Source organism: Cynocephalus volans, chromosome 4, assembly GCF_027409185.1.
Source record: "Cynocephalus volans isolate mCynVol1 chromosome 4, mCynVol1.pri, whole genome shotgun sequence".
NCBI lineage: Eukaryota > Metazoa > Chordata > Mammalia > Dermoptera > Cynocephalidae > Cynocephalus > Cynocephalus volans.
Genome location: NC_084463.1, coordinates 149,326,627 through 149,344,187, shown reverse-complemented (window position 1 = coordinate 149,344,187; position 17,561 = coordinate 149,326,627). Strand labels below are relative to the sequence as shown.

General features: G+C 35.4%; 1 protein-coding gene and 2 pseudogenes across 1 annotated transcript; all 3 read left to right on the top strand.

Moving 5' to 3' along the window:
* Positions 1-6,676: 6,676 nt before the first annotated feature.
* LOC134375499 (olfactory receptor 8K3-like) lies at positions 6,677-7,618 on the top strand. The gene has a single exon (XM_063093974.1). It carries the CDS (start codon positions 6,677-6,679, stop codon positions 7,616-7,618), a length of 942 nt encoding a protein of 313 aa, XP_062950044.1.
* A 6,902-nt stretch (positions 7,619-14,520) lies between these two features.
* LOC134374867 (olfactory receptor 5J3-like) lies at positions 14,521-15,456 on the top strand (annotated as a pseudogene).
* A 499-nt stretch (positions 15,457-15,955) lies between these two features.
* Positions 15,956-17,044, top strand: LOC134375791 (heterogeneous nuclear ribonucleoprotein A/B-like; annotated as a pseudogene).
* The last annotated feature ends 517 nt before the right edge of the window (positions 17,045-17,561 follow it).

Below are 17,561 nucleotides of genomic sequence, written 5' to 3'. Positions count from 1 at the left end.
CCTGGATTTGAATATATTGATACTATATAACCTAATAATTTCCAAGTATCATCCATGTATGCAGACTTATTATATTCTTCTACATAAGAAAAATGAGAAAAAATATGTGAATTATACTATTGTTTGTAAAAGAAAAGACTCAGACACAACGAAAATTCTCATCTAGTTTAAATACATTAACCAAATTGATAGCAATCAAGGTATTTAATCTGAACACTTATGGTTAAGAGGAAAATAGTAAGTCAATCACAAAATGATGTAAACTTCATAAATTCAGTTATGAAAATCAAACCACTTAACTAGCAATAATATATATCATGTATATGCCAAACAATATAACAGTAAATGGATTTTATTAAAAAATATACAGTATCTGCTAACCTTGAAGACATGAAATTACATAAACTAAGCCAGTTACAGAAAGACCAATACTGTATTTTACCACCCATGTGAAGTATATAAAATAGCCAATCACGTAGAAACAGAGAGGACAACAGTGGTTGCCAGAGATTGAGAAAGGGGCAAATGGGAGTTGCTGTTCAAAGGATGTGTCATTTCATTTATGCAAGATGATTAAATTATAGAGATGTGTTGTAAATTATTTCCTCTATAGTTATGATTACTGTATTGTACACTTAAAATCATTTTCAGCTGATATATCTCATGTAAGGTGTTCCGAACATATATACAGACACAAAAAAAAAATTGGAAAGAGAGGAAACTGTTGTGATAGTCAATTATGTTTGACTCTAGAAAGGGTGGAGGGAATGGGATGGGGGTACTTTGGATAAATAAAAATCTACTTTATGTTTAATGATATATTACTTTAAAAAAATAAAGCATGTAACATAAAACTACTCACGTTGCTTAATGTGGGTGATAGAAATATGGTGTCTAGAATATAACTTTTCTGTGTGTCTTACAAATATTTTTAAAGTAAGATTTTGTGATCCAGTGATGCCCCTAGTCTTACAGTGTTGTCTGCTTGACCAAGTTTACTACAGAGCACATTTATGACTTAGGATGTGGACAATACCTCTTGTAAAATGCACAAACTTCAAATAAGAGTTCTAGCTATCACAGAAGGCAATGACGACAATAGAAAGCTTAAAAGCAATAGTTTTTAAAATATCTCTGCAATGCTAATGGAATGCCAAAAAGACAGGGATTTGGCAGAGCTAGTGAAAGAATGACATTATTATGAACTGAGCTTGTACCTTATGTGGTGCAGACTTTGTCTTTGTCCACAAGAATGACAAGATAGAAACTACAATACAGAGGATGCAACATTACCACCACATGGGTATTTTAACTCTGGAAAAAGAATCTCAAGGATTTAAATTAATTTATTGCAAAAAAAATGTTTAAGTTGATAAAAATCTTGGTAAATTTCATTTTCCACAGTTTGTATCTTACTTTATTATTTTAATAGGTATTATTTCATATCCTACAATATGCCAGCTGCTTGTTAAATATTAGGAACAACAAGATGAAGAAGAAACAGTTGTGTTCTGCTCTATAGTAGTAAAGATTCTAGAGAATGATAGGAAACTTGTCAGTATTTCTTTACCAAAATTAAAATCACATTAAAGATTGAATATAGCACTGGGAATGAAAAATTCATATTTGATTTTAGAAATTTAAGATAAATATTATATTCATTCATTTACTCACTCATCCTTTTATTCCATCAGATAGTCAGTCAGATATCTACTCTTTTCTGGGTATTATTTTAGAAGCTGGTAATAAAAGTGAACAATTCAGTCATGCCTTTTACAAGTACAGTGCTTATAGATTATAAAATTCCACACAAAACGTAAAAGTTATCAGTTTATAATTACAATATTTATATATCCTTTGAGGGAAGATCACAGGCTTATGTAAAAATGTAATTTCCATCCAAACCATTTAAATTAAAGACTAGAGATGACACTTAAAAAGTTAATTATTAAAATAAGGAAAAGAAAGAATATTTCCAGAGCTCACCTTAACTATATGTTGGATATTCTTTTAGCTACTATTTAGTATGGAGTAATAGAGAATGTATTTAACTTCCCATTAAAACAAGAAAAGGAGGGTAAAAAGGAAGATATGTGAAACAATAGCTTTCAAAATACTGACAGTAGGCAACCAAGGACAGTTTCTCTGAGAGATGGAAAAGAGATGAGGTGAATCCTGTGATATGCTCATCTTCCTGTCTTAAGAGAGTGTCCAGACTGTATTGCAAAAAGGGCAAACTCAAGTGAAGCCTAGAACACCACTTAATTAAGAGTATTTCACTGTTTGACAGGTGCATATGTATGTCAAAAGTTGTCACATTTTACATTTTCTGTATGTGCAGTTTATTATTTTCAATGATATCTCAGTAAAGTTAATTTACTTATTTGCAAAACAAGCCAAGAAATGAGACCAAAAACAAAAGAAAAGGCAATAATAGAAAAACACATCCTATAAGGTCACAACATGAATACATGACAAATACTGTCATTTAAAATTCAACAATACATTTACAGCACAATAACAAATGCATAGTACAACAATGCACATAAACATACATTTTAGTCAGATATACTAAGAATGCAGAGTTTATATCAAGCACAGTAGAATATGTATCCAGGTGGGCACCAATGAATAAGAGGAGTGGGCTTTACACATTAGGGAAAAAAAGAAATATTGAAATACAACTAAGGCAAATAACAAAAGAGAATCCTAAACAGACAGATGATGACGATTCATTATGAAATGAGAAGAGAGATATGAGCAACGAATTTCTCTTTCTGTGGTCACATAAATACATAAGATTTAAGGGTTTGGTTTATACTATCATGGGGGCTGGCAGGACAGAAACCCTGGGGACAGGCTGGCAGCCTGGAGATTCGGGCAAGAGTTAAGGCTGGAATCCTGGGTACAAAGGTGGGAAACTCAGGAAGGATTTCATTATCACACCTGGAGGAAGAATCTCTTCTTCTTTGGGGGACTTTAGTCTTTGATCTCAAGCCCTTAAACTCATTGGATGAAGCCCATTCACGCTCTGAACGGTCATCAGCTGAACTCAAATTCTACCAATTTAAACTTTTATCACATCTTAAAAAATACCTGCACAGTAACAACCAGACTGATGATTGACCAAACAACTGGAAACCATAGCGTAGCCAAATGTATACATAAAAAGTTAAACATCATAGTGAAAAAAAAAGAAGAAAAAAACTAATCAAGAATAAAAGGCAGGAATGCAATAAGCAAACAAACATACACATCTCATTTATGGTGACTAGAAATTAACCTGGGCAATTAATAAGCAGTCCCCTGCATTCTTGTTAAGTTTCCAAATGCTCCAGGGGTGATCAACAAATTGCTTGCATTTCCTGAGGGAGAGTCTGAAAGGGTGGGAACAAATGTATAAATTGCTCTCACTATCTTATGTTAAAGAGCACATGGGCGAGTCAAGAAAGAGGCTTCATTGCAGGTAAAAACAGAATATTTATGTTTCACATGATGCTTTATGTTGCCAATACCCAAATATCTAAAGTTTCAGTGGCATAGGCAAGACAGCCCATTTATTCCATGGCAAAGCCATGGGAAGATACCGGAATGTCTGATTCACGTCTGTGTGTGATCTAGAACTTGATAATACACAAGCAGAAGAGGATTGCTCTTGTTTTTCTTCAGATTAATTTTCAAATATTTTTACAAATGCTAATAAGCACTTTGATATGTCATCATTACATGGCTTATGTAGTATTTATGTTTCTTATAAACATTTAATTACATGGACAATAGGCCAAAATAAAAGTAAATAAAACCTAACTAAAAATTCAGAAACTAAAAATATACATTTAGTAGAATTATGAATTTGCAAGTATTCAGTCTCCAATTGGATATTTTTCCAAATTCTTAGTCATTTTGGTAACTCAAGGCTCTTCAAGAAGTCTTCTCAAAAATATCATAATAATTAATAAATATTTAAAGAAATGAATAATTGTGGGTTTTTTTTTCTGATATCTTGATGAGAAAAAAAGGGGGTGGTTATACATCACACTGAGATACTGAAAGCAAGATTTGGAGGTTAGGAGTCTTTTAAGTACCCTCCATAGTGATGTACAATGAACATCATGTTCAATTTCCTGTGGATTCTGACAGAAAGCAGACAGAACTCTCTGAAAGAGTACAGCTTTACGGAAATACAAACCAGGTAATGAACCAGAAAGTAAACTATGAAAGATTAATTTAATACATTCCATAGAACTCTAAAACTGGTGGGAAAAAGTTCTTCTTCCTTCCTTGTCTTATAGGAAAACCAGCACTTACCAATGCAAATTTTTCCTTTAGCCTTTTATCATAGCTACTAAACAAGACTTATATTGTTCTTATTACAAAAATTAAAATATATATTTTTCCCAATTGTGACTCAATGATTCTGACATAAGAAAGATACATGGATGGTGACAGGGTAGGATGTCAAAAGCTCACAGCCTTATAAGCAGTGCTTTATGTTAAATAAGCTAGATTTCCTGGAAGTACTTTCACAGCTTAGAGCTATAAAATCCTTTTCTTCTTTTTGCTTTCTAATAGATCACTCAGAGTATCCTAAAAGTAATATTTTCCTTGTACTGAGGATCAATTCTATTTTTTTTTTTCTTTTTGAGGAAGCATTCATTGATGTTCACAATTTTTTGTAACTACTAACCTTTTTTTTTTTTTTTTTTTTTGCCTGTCATCCTCTTTCTACTCTTATTTTTTTTTCTTTAAATAGTGGCTTAGTACGGATATTTATATACATTATTTTATACCTCAGTTTTCAACATTATCTAATATTACAAATCATAGTGTGAACGAGTTATTTTGACCTTATTTGCAGACAAACTTAAAATAGCATCTCAAAATCCATGTATATGCATGTATAATACACACACACACACACTTATACACACATATAGAGTTGTCAGTATATTTTATCTTGTCAGATTGTTATTATGCATAGAGCAATTTTAAACCTATTTCTTTCTCTAAGGTAATGGATATATTTATTTGAAAAGAATTTTTGTGAAAATTCATTATAGAAAACCAATTCCAGTGACCTCACTTTCTCCCAATCTGCTCAGTTTCCTGCATCCTTCCATTACAAAACATATCTGATGTGTTACAAACAATTTAGTATATATGCTAATTATAATGAAAATGCCTGGGGGGGAGGATATACTTTAGATTTTAGGTAAATTTATATTAAATATTTTTAATAAGATAGGAGATAATTTATCCAAAAGATCAGCATGTTGACAATCCAATTATGGCCATGGAGTTGGGGAAAGTCAGGTACTGGGGTCAGCTACTTGGATAACACATTATTCTATCAAATAGTTACCACAGCCCCCACAAAGAAGTTAAGTCACACACGAATAATTTATATGTATTAAATAAAGAATACCCATTTCAGGTGACACATTGTCTTCAATTAAAACAAAACAAAATAAAATACAACAGAAAGCTCACCATGTACTTGATATTTAAGGAATAATTCTAGTTACCACAAATACATTAAAACATTTCACTTTATCTAAAGTTTCTTAAGAACACTACAGTGAAGAGCTAATTTGGTTGATGCAGATAAAGAGATTAAGATGATTTACATAATTTGCCCCAATACTCCTTTGAATATATCACAAATGTAGGTACAGCAGAAACTATATCTACATGTGTATATTTCCTGGCATGTTTCCCTGAACAAAAATAAATAATCTCTACTATGATTTGTTAGAATTTTCTTATTTATCATTTTCTGTCCAATATCTCTCAAGTGTGGTAATTGTTTCCTCCTATACCACCTGTAGGCATAAGGGATTTCATAGGACTATGTGTTAATGTGAACGGGGTCTAAAGATTTACACACATTATTGTAATATGAGTTTTAAAATGTTATTAAGCAATAAACATATGTATTATATTATCTTATGTGACTGTAATTATGTGAATGTACTTATGTAATTTTCATTACATAGAAGAGAAGCAGAAAACTTGAATAATCATCTATACACCTAACACTTAAAGTTACTACCATATTTTTGCTTTTGCTGTATCTCTCTCTCTCTCTCTCTCTCTCTCTCTCTCTCTCTCTCTCTCTCTCTCTCTCTCTCTCTCTCTCTCTCTCTCTCTCTCTCTCTCTCTCTCTCCTTCCCTCCCTCCCTATACCTTTACCTGTTTCTATATCTATACCTGTAAAATCAGGATTTGTCAACCTTGGCCATATTGAAATTTTTGGCTGAATAATAATTTGTTGTGGAATGGTTTCCTTAACACGGTAGGGCATTTAGCAGCACCCTTGCGCTCTAACAATTAGAAGCCAGTAGCACCCAGGCTCCAGTTGTGACCCCCCAAATGCCTGCAAACATCTTCAAATGTTTTTGAAGGACAAGTCTTCCACAAGTGAAAACCAACTGTATCTCTACCTTTGTCTGTGTTTCTTTGTCTATCACCATCGCCATCTCTGATTGTATCTATTTTTAGGTATGCTTTCCGTGTTGGGTGTTGATTTATTTTAAGAGACTCTAAATTGGAAATTTGAATATATTTTATTTATTTATACTAGGTCTGTATTCTGAAGCATTACCAGATGATATTATTTGAAAGCTATTGATTATGCTGATGTCTCTATCAAGAATAGGTTTTCTGATACACCTGCATGGAAAAACACAACTTAACAGTGGTGAATGAATTCATTCTGACGGGCGTCACTGATCGCCCTGAGCTGCAGGCTCCATTATTTGGGCTATTACTCATCATCTACATAATATCAGTGATCGGCAACTTGGGCATTATAATCCTCACCAAGGTGGACTCCAGGCTGAAAACCCCAATGTACTATTTTCTCAGGTATCTGGCTGTCTCTGATCTTGGTTATTCAACAACTGTGGGACCCAAAATGTTAGTAAATTTTGTTGTAGATCAGAATGCAATCTCCTATCATCTCTGTGCCATGCAGGGAGCTTTCTACATCATTTTCATTGTAAGTGAACTTTATATTCTGTCAGCAATGTCCTACGACCGCTACGTGGCCATATATAACCCTCTGCTCTACACAGTCATCATGTCACAGAGAGTTTGCCGGGTGCTGGTGGCAATACCCTATCTCTACAGCGTGTTTCTTTCTCTTTTAGTCACAATAAAGATTTTTACTTCATCCTTTTGTGGGTACAATGTCCTTCGTCATTTCTACTGTGACTGTATCCCCTTATTATCTTTGCTCTGCTCTAACACCCATGAGCTTGAGTTGATAATTCTGGTCTTTTCAGCTTTTAATTTGATTTCACCCCTTTGTATAGTTGTTGTGTCTTACCTGCTCATCCTCATAGCCATTATCAGGATGAACTCTGCTGAATCCAGGCAAAAGGCTTTCTCCACCTGTGGATCCCACCTGACCGTGGTCATAGCATTCTATGGGACTTTGATATACATGTATGTGCAGCCCAAGTCCAGTCATTCTTCTGACACTGATAAACTGGCTTCCGTATTTTACACCCTGGTTATACCCACATTGAATCCTTTGATCTATAGCTTGAGGAACAAAGATGTAAAATGTGCCCTACAAAGGATTTGTAAAAAACTATCCAATATTTTGTATTAAAGTTTATGTACAATGTGATTGTGATAAATTATTTTATAGGCATCAAACTTTACTCTGTCTGCCTTTAGAAGGAATAGCAAGCACAAATAGTTTCTACATATATTTAGAAATTTCCCTCTACATATTAGTCAGAAATCTACATGCTGAATACACATTTATGATCATAACAATTAAAAGATTTACCTTCTATCATGGAGAGAGATAAATTACCAACATAAAAATTAAGGGAATATTATAATGTAGTTGACTGGTTGAGCTGACTATAGACCATGAGAGCAAGCAAGGAGAATGCGCATCCGTGTGAGGTGAGGAAGAGGATTAGTTATAAAATGGAGTGACAATGATTTTTGTGTTATTCTCAACTATTACAATAAACTTTCATGTGTCTATATGTGGTGTTTTTATATATGAATGTGCTTTGTGTAAACATATTCCTCCTATTTTAGTCTTCATTGTCTTCTATGAGGTGTGTCAAAATTGAACTTGATTGTGGTAAAGGAAGCTCACTGTAGTGTGATGATTTGAGGATCAGGCATCTGAAATTGTTCAAATGTTCACATTCCACACGGGGACGTTATAGTGCTTCTTTTTTCCTATTGATGCTGTTACTTTCACAGAGACACCATAGAGAGTCTAGCAAATTAATATGCTTGGCAATTTAGCAACCCACAGGATCAATGCAACCTCTTCATTTTTCTAAGTCAGTTCATTTGTCCATATCAGGGAAAATAACAATTAAGATAAGTTTCACTGGTGCAGCCAGTATGAAAAACAGTATGGAGGTTTTTCAAAGAAATTAAAAATACAGCAACCACATGACTCAGCAATCTCTCTGCTCAGTGCATACCCACAGAATATGAAATCAGCAGCTCATAGACTCCTGTATTTATTGCAGCATCATTCACAATAGACAGGACAGTGAAACAACCTGTGCCCATCAAATATGAATAACAAAATTATTATATATCTACATATAAAGAAAAATACTATTCAGCTGTAAAAAATAAGGAAATTCTGTTATTTAAGACAACACAGAAGAACCAGAAGGACATTATGCTAAGTGAAATAAGTCAGACACACGAATCTATGAAAAAAAACAAAGTAGATATTATAGAGGCAGAGAATAGAGTAGTAGTTAACAGAGACTGGAGAAAGAAGACAAGGGGAGGGAGAGGCTGGCCAACAGGTACAAAATTACAATTAGATATGAGGAATCAGTTCTGGTGTTCTATTGCACATGGATGACTGTGGTTAACAGTTAAGTTTTGATTATTACAGAGGAGCTAGAGGACAGGCTTTTGAATGTTTTAGCCACAAAGAAATGATAAATACATGAGGTAATTGATACATTAACTACCCTGACCCAATTATTACACAGCATATACATGTACAAAAATATCATATTATACCCCATGAATATATACAATTACAATTAGTAAATTAAAAGAAATAAATAAAAAATAAAATACATCATGATCTCACGTGTATGTGAAATTATATATATATATATATATGTAGACAAATATATATCAGATAATAAGTTTGAATACATAGAAACAGAGAATAAAATGGTGATTACCAGGGATGGGGGTGGGGACCAGCAAGAAATGGAAAGATGTGGATCACAGGGTAGGAAATTGCATACATGTAGGATAAGTCTAGAAATTTAATGTACAACATAAGGAAATTAGTTATAATATGGTTTTGTATACTGGAGACTTACTAAGAATGTATATTTTAGGTGCTTTTACCTCAAAAAAAAAAAGATTACCTAAGTGGTATGATGAATATTCTAATTTGCTTGATTATAGTGACCATTCCACTATGTATAGGTATACCAAATATGGTGTACACCTTAAATATACAGAATTTTTTTAAAAGATACATTTCTTAAGCTCTGTCATAAAAGCTTTCAGAGTTTTGTTTTTTTCCTCTACCTGATTTTTTAAAAATTTGTTGTTGAAACATCATTGCTTGTATACGTCTGAGAGGTAGAGCATTGAATATCAATACATATGTTCAATATGTGATGCTCAAATCAGGATAATTAGTATATTTATCATTACGCAATTTAATCATTTTTTGTGGTCTTTTATGAATTTCTTGCTAGCTCCTCCTCCCCCTCCCCTTTTCCCTCCTTGACCATACCACTCTTAACTTGCCAGACCTCTTCAAATTCTGTTTGTTTGTTTTTTCCCTACTTGATTGTTACTATTTCTTATTTCTCAGAAAACTGGAATAATTATTGCTTAAAATCGTGTTTTAATTGTTTTTCTATATTTGCATAAGAAGCCTATGATGAATAAGCTTCGTTGCTCCTTTTCAGTGAGGCTGGCTTTCCTCAAATTTGGTTCATATGACTGTTTCTTATATTTTGATTAGGACCATTTGTTTGACTACACTGGCTTGATAAGTCTAATTGGAGAAAGAAGAGATAAACCCATGATTCGGACAATGCTATATTCTAATGAAGTTGTAGAATTATATGTAGCAATTTATGTATTTATCATGTCCTCTAGACATACTTCCTCCATAAATGTTCCCTAATTCCCTACTTTTGGTATATTTTCATCATTTTTATCATTTATGAGACTTTGTTTACATCATAGAGAGAGTGAATAGGTTTTTTAGTCCACCATCATGAAATAAAATTATTTGTGTAGCCAATCTACCTTGAAAAACTAATTCATTAGAATAAAAACACATGTGTATTGTACATAAGCATAAATATTACTAAAAAGTTCATGCGATTGATTTCCCACTTATAAAGATGAAACTACATGCCTAGGTGTGAACTATTCATATGTAAATAAAAAGAAATATTTTTATTTCTTGTAAAACATATGTAGGACAGAGATAGAAGCATATGAACATTAGCACATGGAATTTAGGGCTCTTTAAAAGTAATTTATATAATATATTGCATATAATGTGTATGTATAATTAAATCATGTAAATTATGGTTATAAACACTGGTGGTGTTGATTTTTTAAATTCCATTTTTAGTTGTACAATTTTACAGGGTATAACATGATATTTCAGGTTTTTCCTTGTGAATCTTCAAATATGTGAGAAAAAATTATGTGCGACAATTTTTCTCTAAAATTGTAGAAGGCTAAATACATGAATTGCTATACTTTAGAAAGAATACTACGGCCTTACTTTCCCCAGGCCTATCTTCAGCTGTCTTAATGAAACCTAGCAATCATAAAATCACTGGGGATTTCATCCTCCAAAGGCCCTATGCCAAATATAAACACAAAAGTCAGGAAATTCAGAGAAAAAAGCCAGGGCTTCCTTTCAGGACTAGGTCGGCATCATGTTTATGTGCTCCAACAAAGGGATTACAAATGCCTTATCTGGATTTCAAAAAGAGTAACTCTCAATACATGTTGTAAATAAAATGTGAAAAAAAAATCTGTCTCATATACATTCCAATTATCGAGATAAGTGGAATAGAAATAGACCATTGCCAATGTCAGCTGGCTTTCTTGAAATAATTTGAGTTTGTTTTATATTCCCTCATGTAGCTGTAGTTAAATCTTCATATCTATGATTCATGCAAGTTGCCAAAAAAGAATGTATTTAAAGATAGTTTTTGAAATCTCTGACTGATTATGTAAAGCATTAAATTTTGTTAAATATGAGGAAAAGAGCAGCAATTTTTTTTGGCTTTGTTACCAGGGCTAGTTTTTAGACTAAAACATTAATGAATTGTTTTGTAGCTGGTTTTATAGCAAAAGAGAAACAACAAGAAAAGTAGTTCAGACAAAAAAATTACAATTTATTAAATAAAAATTTTAAGAAAACAAATATGAAATCAGTGAAACAAGAAACTCTTATTCAAAGTAAATTTGGTTAGTTTAAAAAGAAAACCAATCAAGGCAAAGCTTCTGCAACAATATTAATACAAAAAGAAAAGTCAAAAAGTTAGTTTAGTCAAAAAGCTTTTTGTGAAGTATGTAAACAGATAGTCTTTATTTTTTTAGTGTCTATTTTCTTTACTTGATTTCCTTTGAATAGGCGACAAACATTTGGAGAGTAACTATGCTATCTATGCCAGGCATTTTTTACATATTTTCTTATTTAAATGTCACAACTGCCTGTTGAGGAAGGTTTATATATGAATCTAATAGTTTGGCATTAAATGACAGGTTTCTGTGGTGAAAAAATGACTGGTCATTCTATTCAAATTTCTTGCAGTTTCAGTAATATGGACACAATCAAAGCTATCTCGTGGTGGCATTTCCAGTATTTGAATTGTTACTTTGTAGCTTACTTTATTTACATCTCACTGATAGTAAGGGTCAGAAATTCAAGCCTTTATCACTCTTTATTGGATATCAGGGAAGTTTTATTCATAAATAATTTTGGATTATTGATTGTGGAATACCATATTCGTAAATGTTCAGTGAAAATATATTCAGCTGTCAAATTAATGTGAAAAATGCTCTATAGTTTTTTGTCTTATTGAAAACTTCCAAACAAGAGTAGCATATTATGTACTCCTAAAACTCCCACTGTAAAGAAAGTTTTCCCTAAACATCATTTAACCAAGTGTTTCAGAAATATATTAGATATCAGAACCTTAATTTTCATGTATTTTGCATCTTATGACAAAGCCTAAATTAAAATTAATTCAATCATCTAACTTTCGCTGTAGAAAAAAAAAAAGACAGAAAGAAAGAAAGATTTAAACATGATCTAATGTGCAGAAAGCATATGAATTGCCTCGAAATTAGATTTCAGCTTTTCACTACAGGAACTTACATGCATTGAAAAAGTTTGCTGAATCAATAATAATGAAAAAAATCCAAACATAATGAAAAAACCTGATTTACACAGATTCAAGACATTGGATAATAAATGCTATTGGAAATCAGAAAATGGATTGACAAATATCATTTGGAATTGCAAAAAATGACTTACTGGAGGAAGTGAGTTTTAAAAAATAAATAATATTATTATGATAAAAAATGTTTAATTTTTTATCATTTTTTATTCCAGGCATCCCTGATTCTCTTTCTCCTTTTTTTATTGGCAATCTGTAAGTTTTATTAGGCAATATTAATATGTATGCATATGTATACACACATATATAAATTCATATACTCATATTCAGCACACAAACATATGAGTATATTCTAAGTGTTTTATTGATTAATGTATGTGTGATGTGTATTCATTGTCTGAATATAATACACAATAATTTTGTTAGATATCTCAAAAATTTCCTATTAAATATTGTAGAGTATATTATAAAGCATATGTAATTCACAGGGCCTGGTTTTCCAAAGCCTTGCAGTTTCAAATATTGACCTTACAAAACCCAGGAAATTTTCCCCAGGCTGTTGAGTCTCTGTTGGAAGAAGAAGAGTTATAACACAGTAAGGTTGCTGGCTCAATGACAGACAGGTTACTGATTGATATGTAAAGATACTTGGAAATTGCTGTAAGAAGGGAATGTTTGCTAAGATCAAGCATTTGCTGGTGGATCACTTAATTGCCTAATAGAATGTCATCTGGCTTGTTTCACTGAAAGTTACCAGCCTATATTGTTAAACTATAACCCCATCTATGTCTCTTGCTGTAACTTCCTGGGCAGGAGAATAAATACAGGAAGGGAACCCCAATTTGTGGTTAATTTCCCAAGGAAGGAATGCATCTCTTTTGAGGGTTCTTGGAGATTAACCACTTTGGGTCTTCTCACTGCTCAGAAGAGATGGGCTTAGAGTAATACTTTATGGCTCTGTCACCCAGGGGAAAATGGGTGACAAATCCGTAGGGGGCAAAGCAACAAAATATTGAGAATGTTTTTGTTAATTTGCTTTGTTTTTTGTTAAAGGATTTTCTTCCTTAAAAGATGAGGTTCCAGCCTTGAATTTTGGAATCTGGAATATACTGTTACCCAGGATCCATCTCCAGAACTCTTTCTGCTAAATAAATATTCCCATAAGGGCTCCCCAGGAGGCTTCTAGTTTCTCATGGTTTCTTATGTGATGCATAATGCCAATTTATATTTCTTGGTGAGATCCAACTAAAGTTTGATTTTATGCTATCTTTTTATAATTTCAAGATGTGAGTTTACTATGGAATATTTTTTTTTTCAATTTTATTTATGTGTATTTTATGGGGTACAGTTTGCTGTTTCAATACATGTATGCACTGCACAATGATTCTCTTAGGGTGCATAGCATAGTTTTGTACCCATTACTCCACTCCTTCTCCTCCCACCCCCCAGCCTCCAATAACCATTATTCTACTCTCTACTTCTATGAAAACCACTTTTCTGTTCTGGAACCATGTGATATTTGTCTTTCTGTTCCTGATTTGATTCACTTAACATGATGGTTTTCAGCTCCACCCGTGTTGATGCAAATGATAGAATATCATTCTTTTTCCTAGCTGAATGGTATTGTGTATGTATACACAGTACTTTTATCTGTTCATCCATTGACGGGCATTTAAGATGGTTCCATCTCTTCATTATTGTAAATAGGGTCGCAATGAACATGGGAGTTCAGGTGTCTTTTTGACATGCTGATTTCATTTCCTCGGGGTATATACCCAGTAATAGGAGAGTTGCATTGTAAGGCAGATCTATTTTTAGTTTTCTGAGGGATCTCCATATGGTTTTCCACAATGGCTGTACCAGTTTACATTCCAACCAACAACGTAGGAGGGTTCACTTTTCTCTACATCCTCTCCAGCATTTATTATTTTCTGTCTTGTTGATAATAGCCATTCTAACTGGGGTGAGATGGAATATTATTATTGATAATTACAACCATGTGATTTTCTTAAGAAGCTAGTGCGTTGAATTTATATATCCAAGCTGTACTCTTTGGTTATTTTCTCATTCCTCTTGTTGCCTACAGGTCTTTCATAGGTGACCCACATAAATGGCTGACAGAAATGTCAGTGTGAAAACTGAATTCATCCCCTGGAGGCTGAATGATTACGCTGAACTGAATACTGTCCTTTTCGTGCTGTTTCTCATGATCTATCTCATTACTGTGGTGGGCAACATTTGGTTATCGCAATAATTCTGGCTAGTGTCCAGCTCCATTCTCCCAAGTACTTTTTCCTTAGATAGTTGGCTTTCTTGGATTTCTGCTATTCCTCAGTCTTCATTCCTAAAATGTTGTTGAACTACACAGCAGGACAGAAAGTTATCTCCTATCATGGTTGCCTTCTTCAGTATTCCTTTATCAGCATGTTCTTGACTTCTGGATGCTTCCTCCTGCCTGCAGTGGTGTACGGCTGGTATCTTGCCATTTGATGCTCACTTCACTACAAAGTTCTCATGACCCCTACATTCTGCCTCTACCTCTTGACTGCTTCCTATCTGCCCAGTTGTGCCAACTCACTCACCCACCTGAGCAGCTTGCTCAGTCTATCTTTCTGTGGGCCCAATATTATTAACCATTATTTCTGTGATATTCCATTGATCTTTCAACTCTCCTCTTCTGATACCCAACACAGTGAGGTTTTATTAATTGTCCTCTCTGGAGTAATATCTGTGATTACCTTTTTGTAGTAGCTTGTTCCTATCTGTGAATCCTTCTCACTGTCCTGAAGATACACTCTAACAGATGCAGATATAAAGCCTTATCCACGTGTGCCTCTCACCTAATGGTGATGTCTCTGTTCTATGCAACTGTAATATTTCCTTTATGGGTATCAGCTCTAGCTATCCCCATGACAGAGCCAAAATACTGTCTGTGTTTTATACCATTTTTCTGCCAATATTAAATTTTCTAAAATACAGTGTGAGAAACAGGGAAGCCAAAGAATCCATGAAAAGACTCATGAAGAGAAAAATACTTTCTCAGTGAACATAAATTTTCAGGGAGAAATATTTAAGGGATATTTATTGATGCAGCAGGAAGATACATTGTTAAATGTATCTGGGACTTTGAGGGGTAAAATGAGGTATTCTCAAAGCAGCATATATTCAAAAATACATTAATAGTTGGGCTTTAGAAACACACACACCCATGCACGGACACACAAACACACATGCACCATGCACAAACACACACTATAAATACAGGGAAAGCTTTTTCCTTATGCTCCTAGGTTCACTAGTTGGGAGGCCTTTGAATTAAACTTAAAGAAGATAAGGCGGCGGCACCGCGCGGGCCAGAGCGGGGCTTCGGGTTGGTGGGGTCGGTTCGGCGGCAGCGGCTGAGGAGGGAACGCGGTGGACGGAGGCGAGGCCCCCGCGGCGCGAGCTTGACTGCGGCCGAGTCCGCAGCGCCTTCCTCGGCGGGTGGGGACAAGCGGGCCCCGCGGCGTCATCGGCGACGAGGAGCCGCCGCGCCCTGGCCTAGCATGTCGGAAGCGGGTCAGGAGCAGCCCATGTTGACGGGCGTCACCGAGAACGGACATGAGGCCTCCCCCGAAGGCGAGTCGCCGGCCGGGGCGGCACCGGGGTCGCGGCGGGGGCTGGAGGCGGGACCGCGGCGCCCCCGAGCGGGAATCAAAACGGCGCCGAAGGCGACCAGATCAACGCCAGCAAGAACGAGGAGGATGCGGGAAAAATGTTTGTTGGTGGCCTGAGCTGGGATACCAGCAAAAAAGACTGAAAGGACTACTTTACAAAATTTGGAGAGGTCGTGACTGTACAATAAAAATGGATCCCAGCACTGGACGGTCAGGAGGATTTGGGTTTATCCTTTTCAAAGATGCTGCAAGTGTGGAGAAGGTCCTAGACCAGAAGGAGCACAGGCTGGATGGCCGTGTCATTGACCCTAGAAAGGCCATGGCTATAAAGAAGGACCCGGTGAAGAAAATCTTTGTGAGAGGTCTGAATCCCGAAGCCACTGAAGAAAAGATCAGGGAATACTTCGGCGAGTTTGGGGAGATCGAGGCCATTGAGCTTCCAATGGATCCAAAGTCGAACAAAAGACGAGGTTTTGTGTTTATCACCTTGAAAGAAGAAGAACCTGTGAAGAAAGTCCTGGAGAAAAAGTTCCATACTATTAGTGGAAGCAAGTGTGAAATCACGGTGGCCCAGCCCAAAGAGGTCTATCAGCAGCAGCAGTGTGGCTCTGGGGGCCGTGGAAATCGCAGCCGAGGGAACCGAGGCGGTGGTGGCGGTGGAGGTCAGGGTCAGAGTTGGAACCAGGGCTACGGCAACTACTGGATGCAGGGCTACGGCTACCAGCAGGGCTACGGGCCGGCTATGGCGGCTACGACTACTCGCCCTATGGCTATCACGGCTACGGCCCGGCTACGACTACAGTCAGGGTAGTACAAATTATGGGAAAAGCCAGCGACGTGGTGGCCATCAGAATAACTACAAGCCATACTGAGGCGGCGGCAGGAGCAACAACCGACTGACCAACCGCACACGCTTTGTTTGGATATGGAGTGAACACAATTATGTACCAAATTTAATTTAGCAAACTTACTATGGCCTGTCCCATGTGCATCTTATTTAAAATTCCCCCCCACCCCTGGAAATCACTCTCCTGTTTACTATTTCCTGAGCTCTAGTTGTTTTAGGCAGCGTGTGGTGTCTCAGAAGCCAGAGCGGCATTATGGGCTGATTTTATCACCAGGTTACGCAGAACCAGATTGGAGGGCCTGCTTCCTGCTGCCGTTCTGCAGCCTGGACCTGTGGACCCTGGTTGTAAAGAGTAAACTGATCTTAGGAAGCCAGTGTCACCTTTTTTCACCTTTTAATTTTATATTATTTGTGTCATACATTTCCTGTAATGGAAGTGCTAATTTTACTGTACTTTTTGGTGCCTTTGGGGAATCTAATGTATTGTAAGGTATTTTACACGTGTCCTGATTTTGCCACGAGTTGGATTTTGAAGTTATCAAAGCTTTCGAAATAAAAATTTAATAACTCTCCCCTCCCCCCCCAAAAAATAAGCTTAAAGAAGATATATTAACCAGAGTACAAAACAAAGTTCATTCACAAGCACAT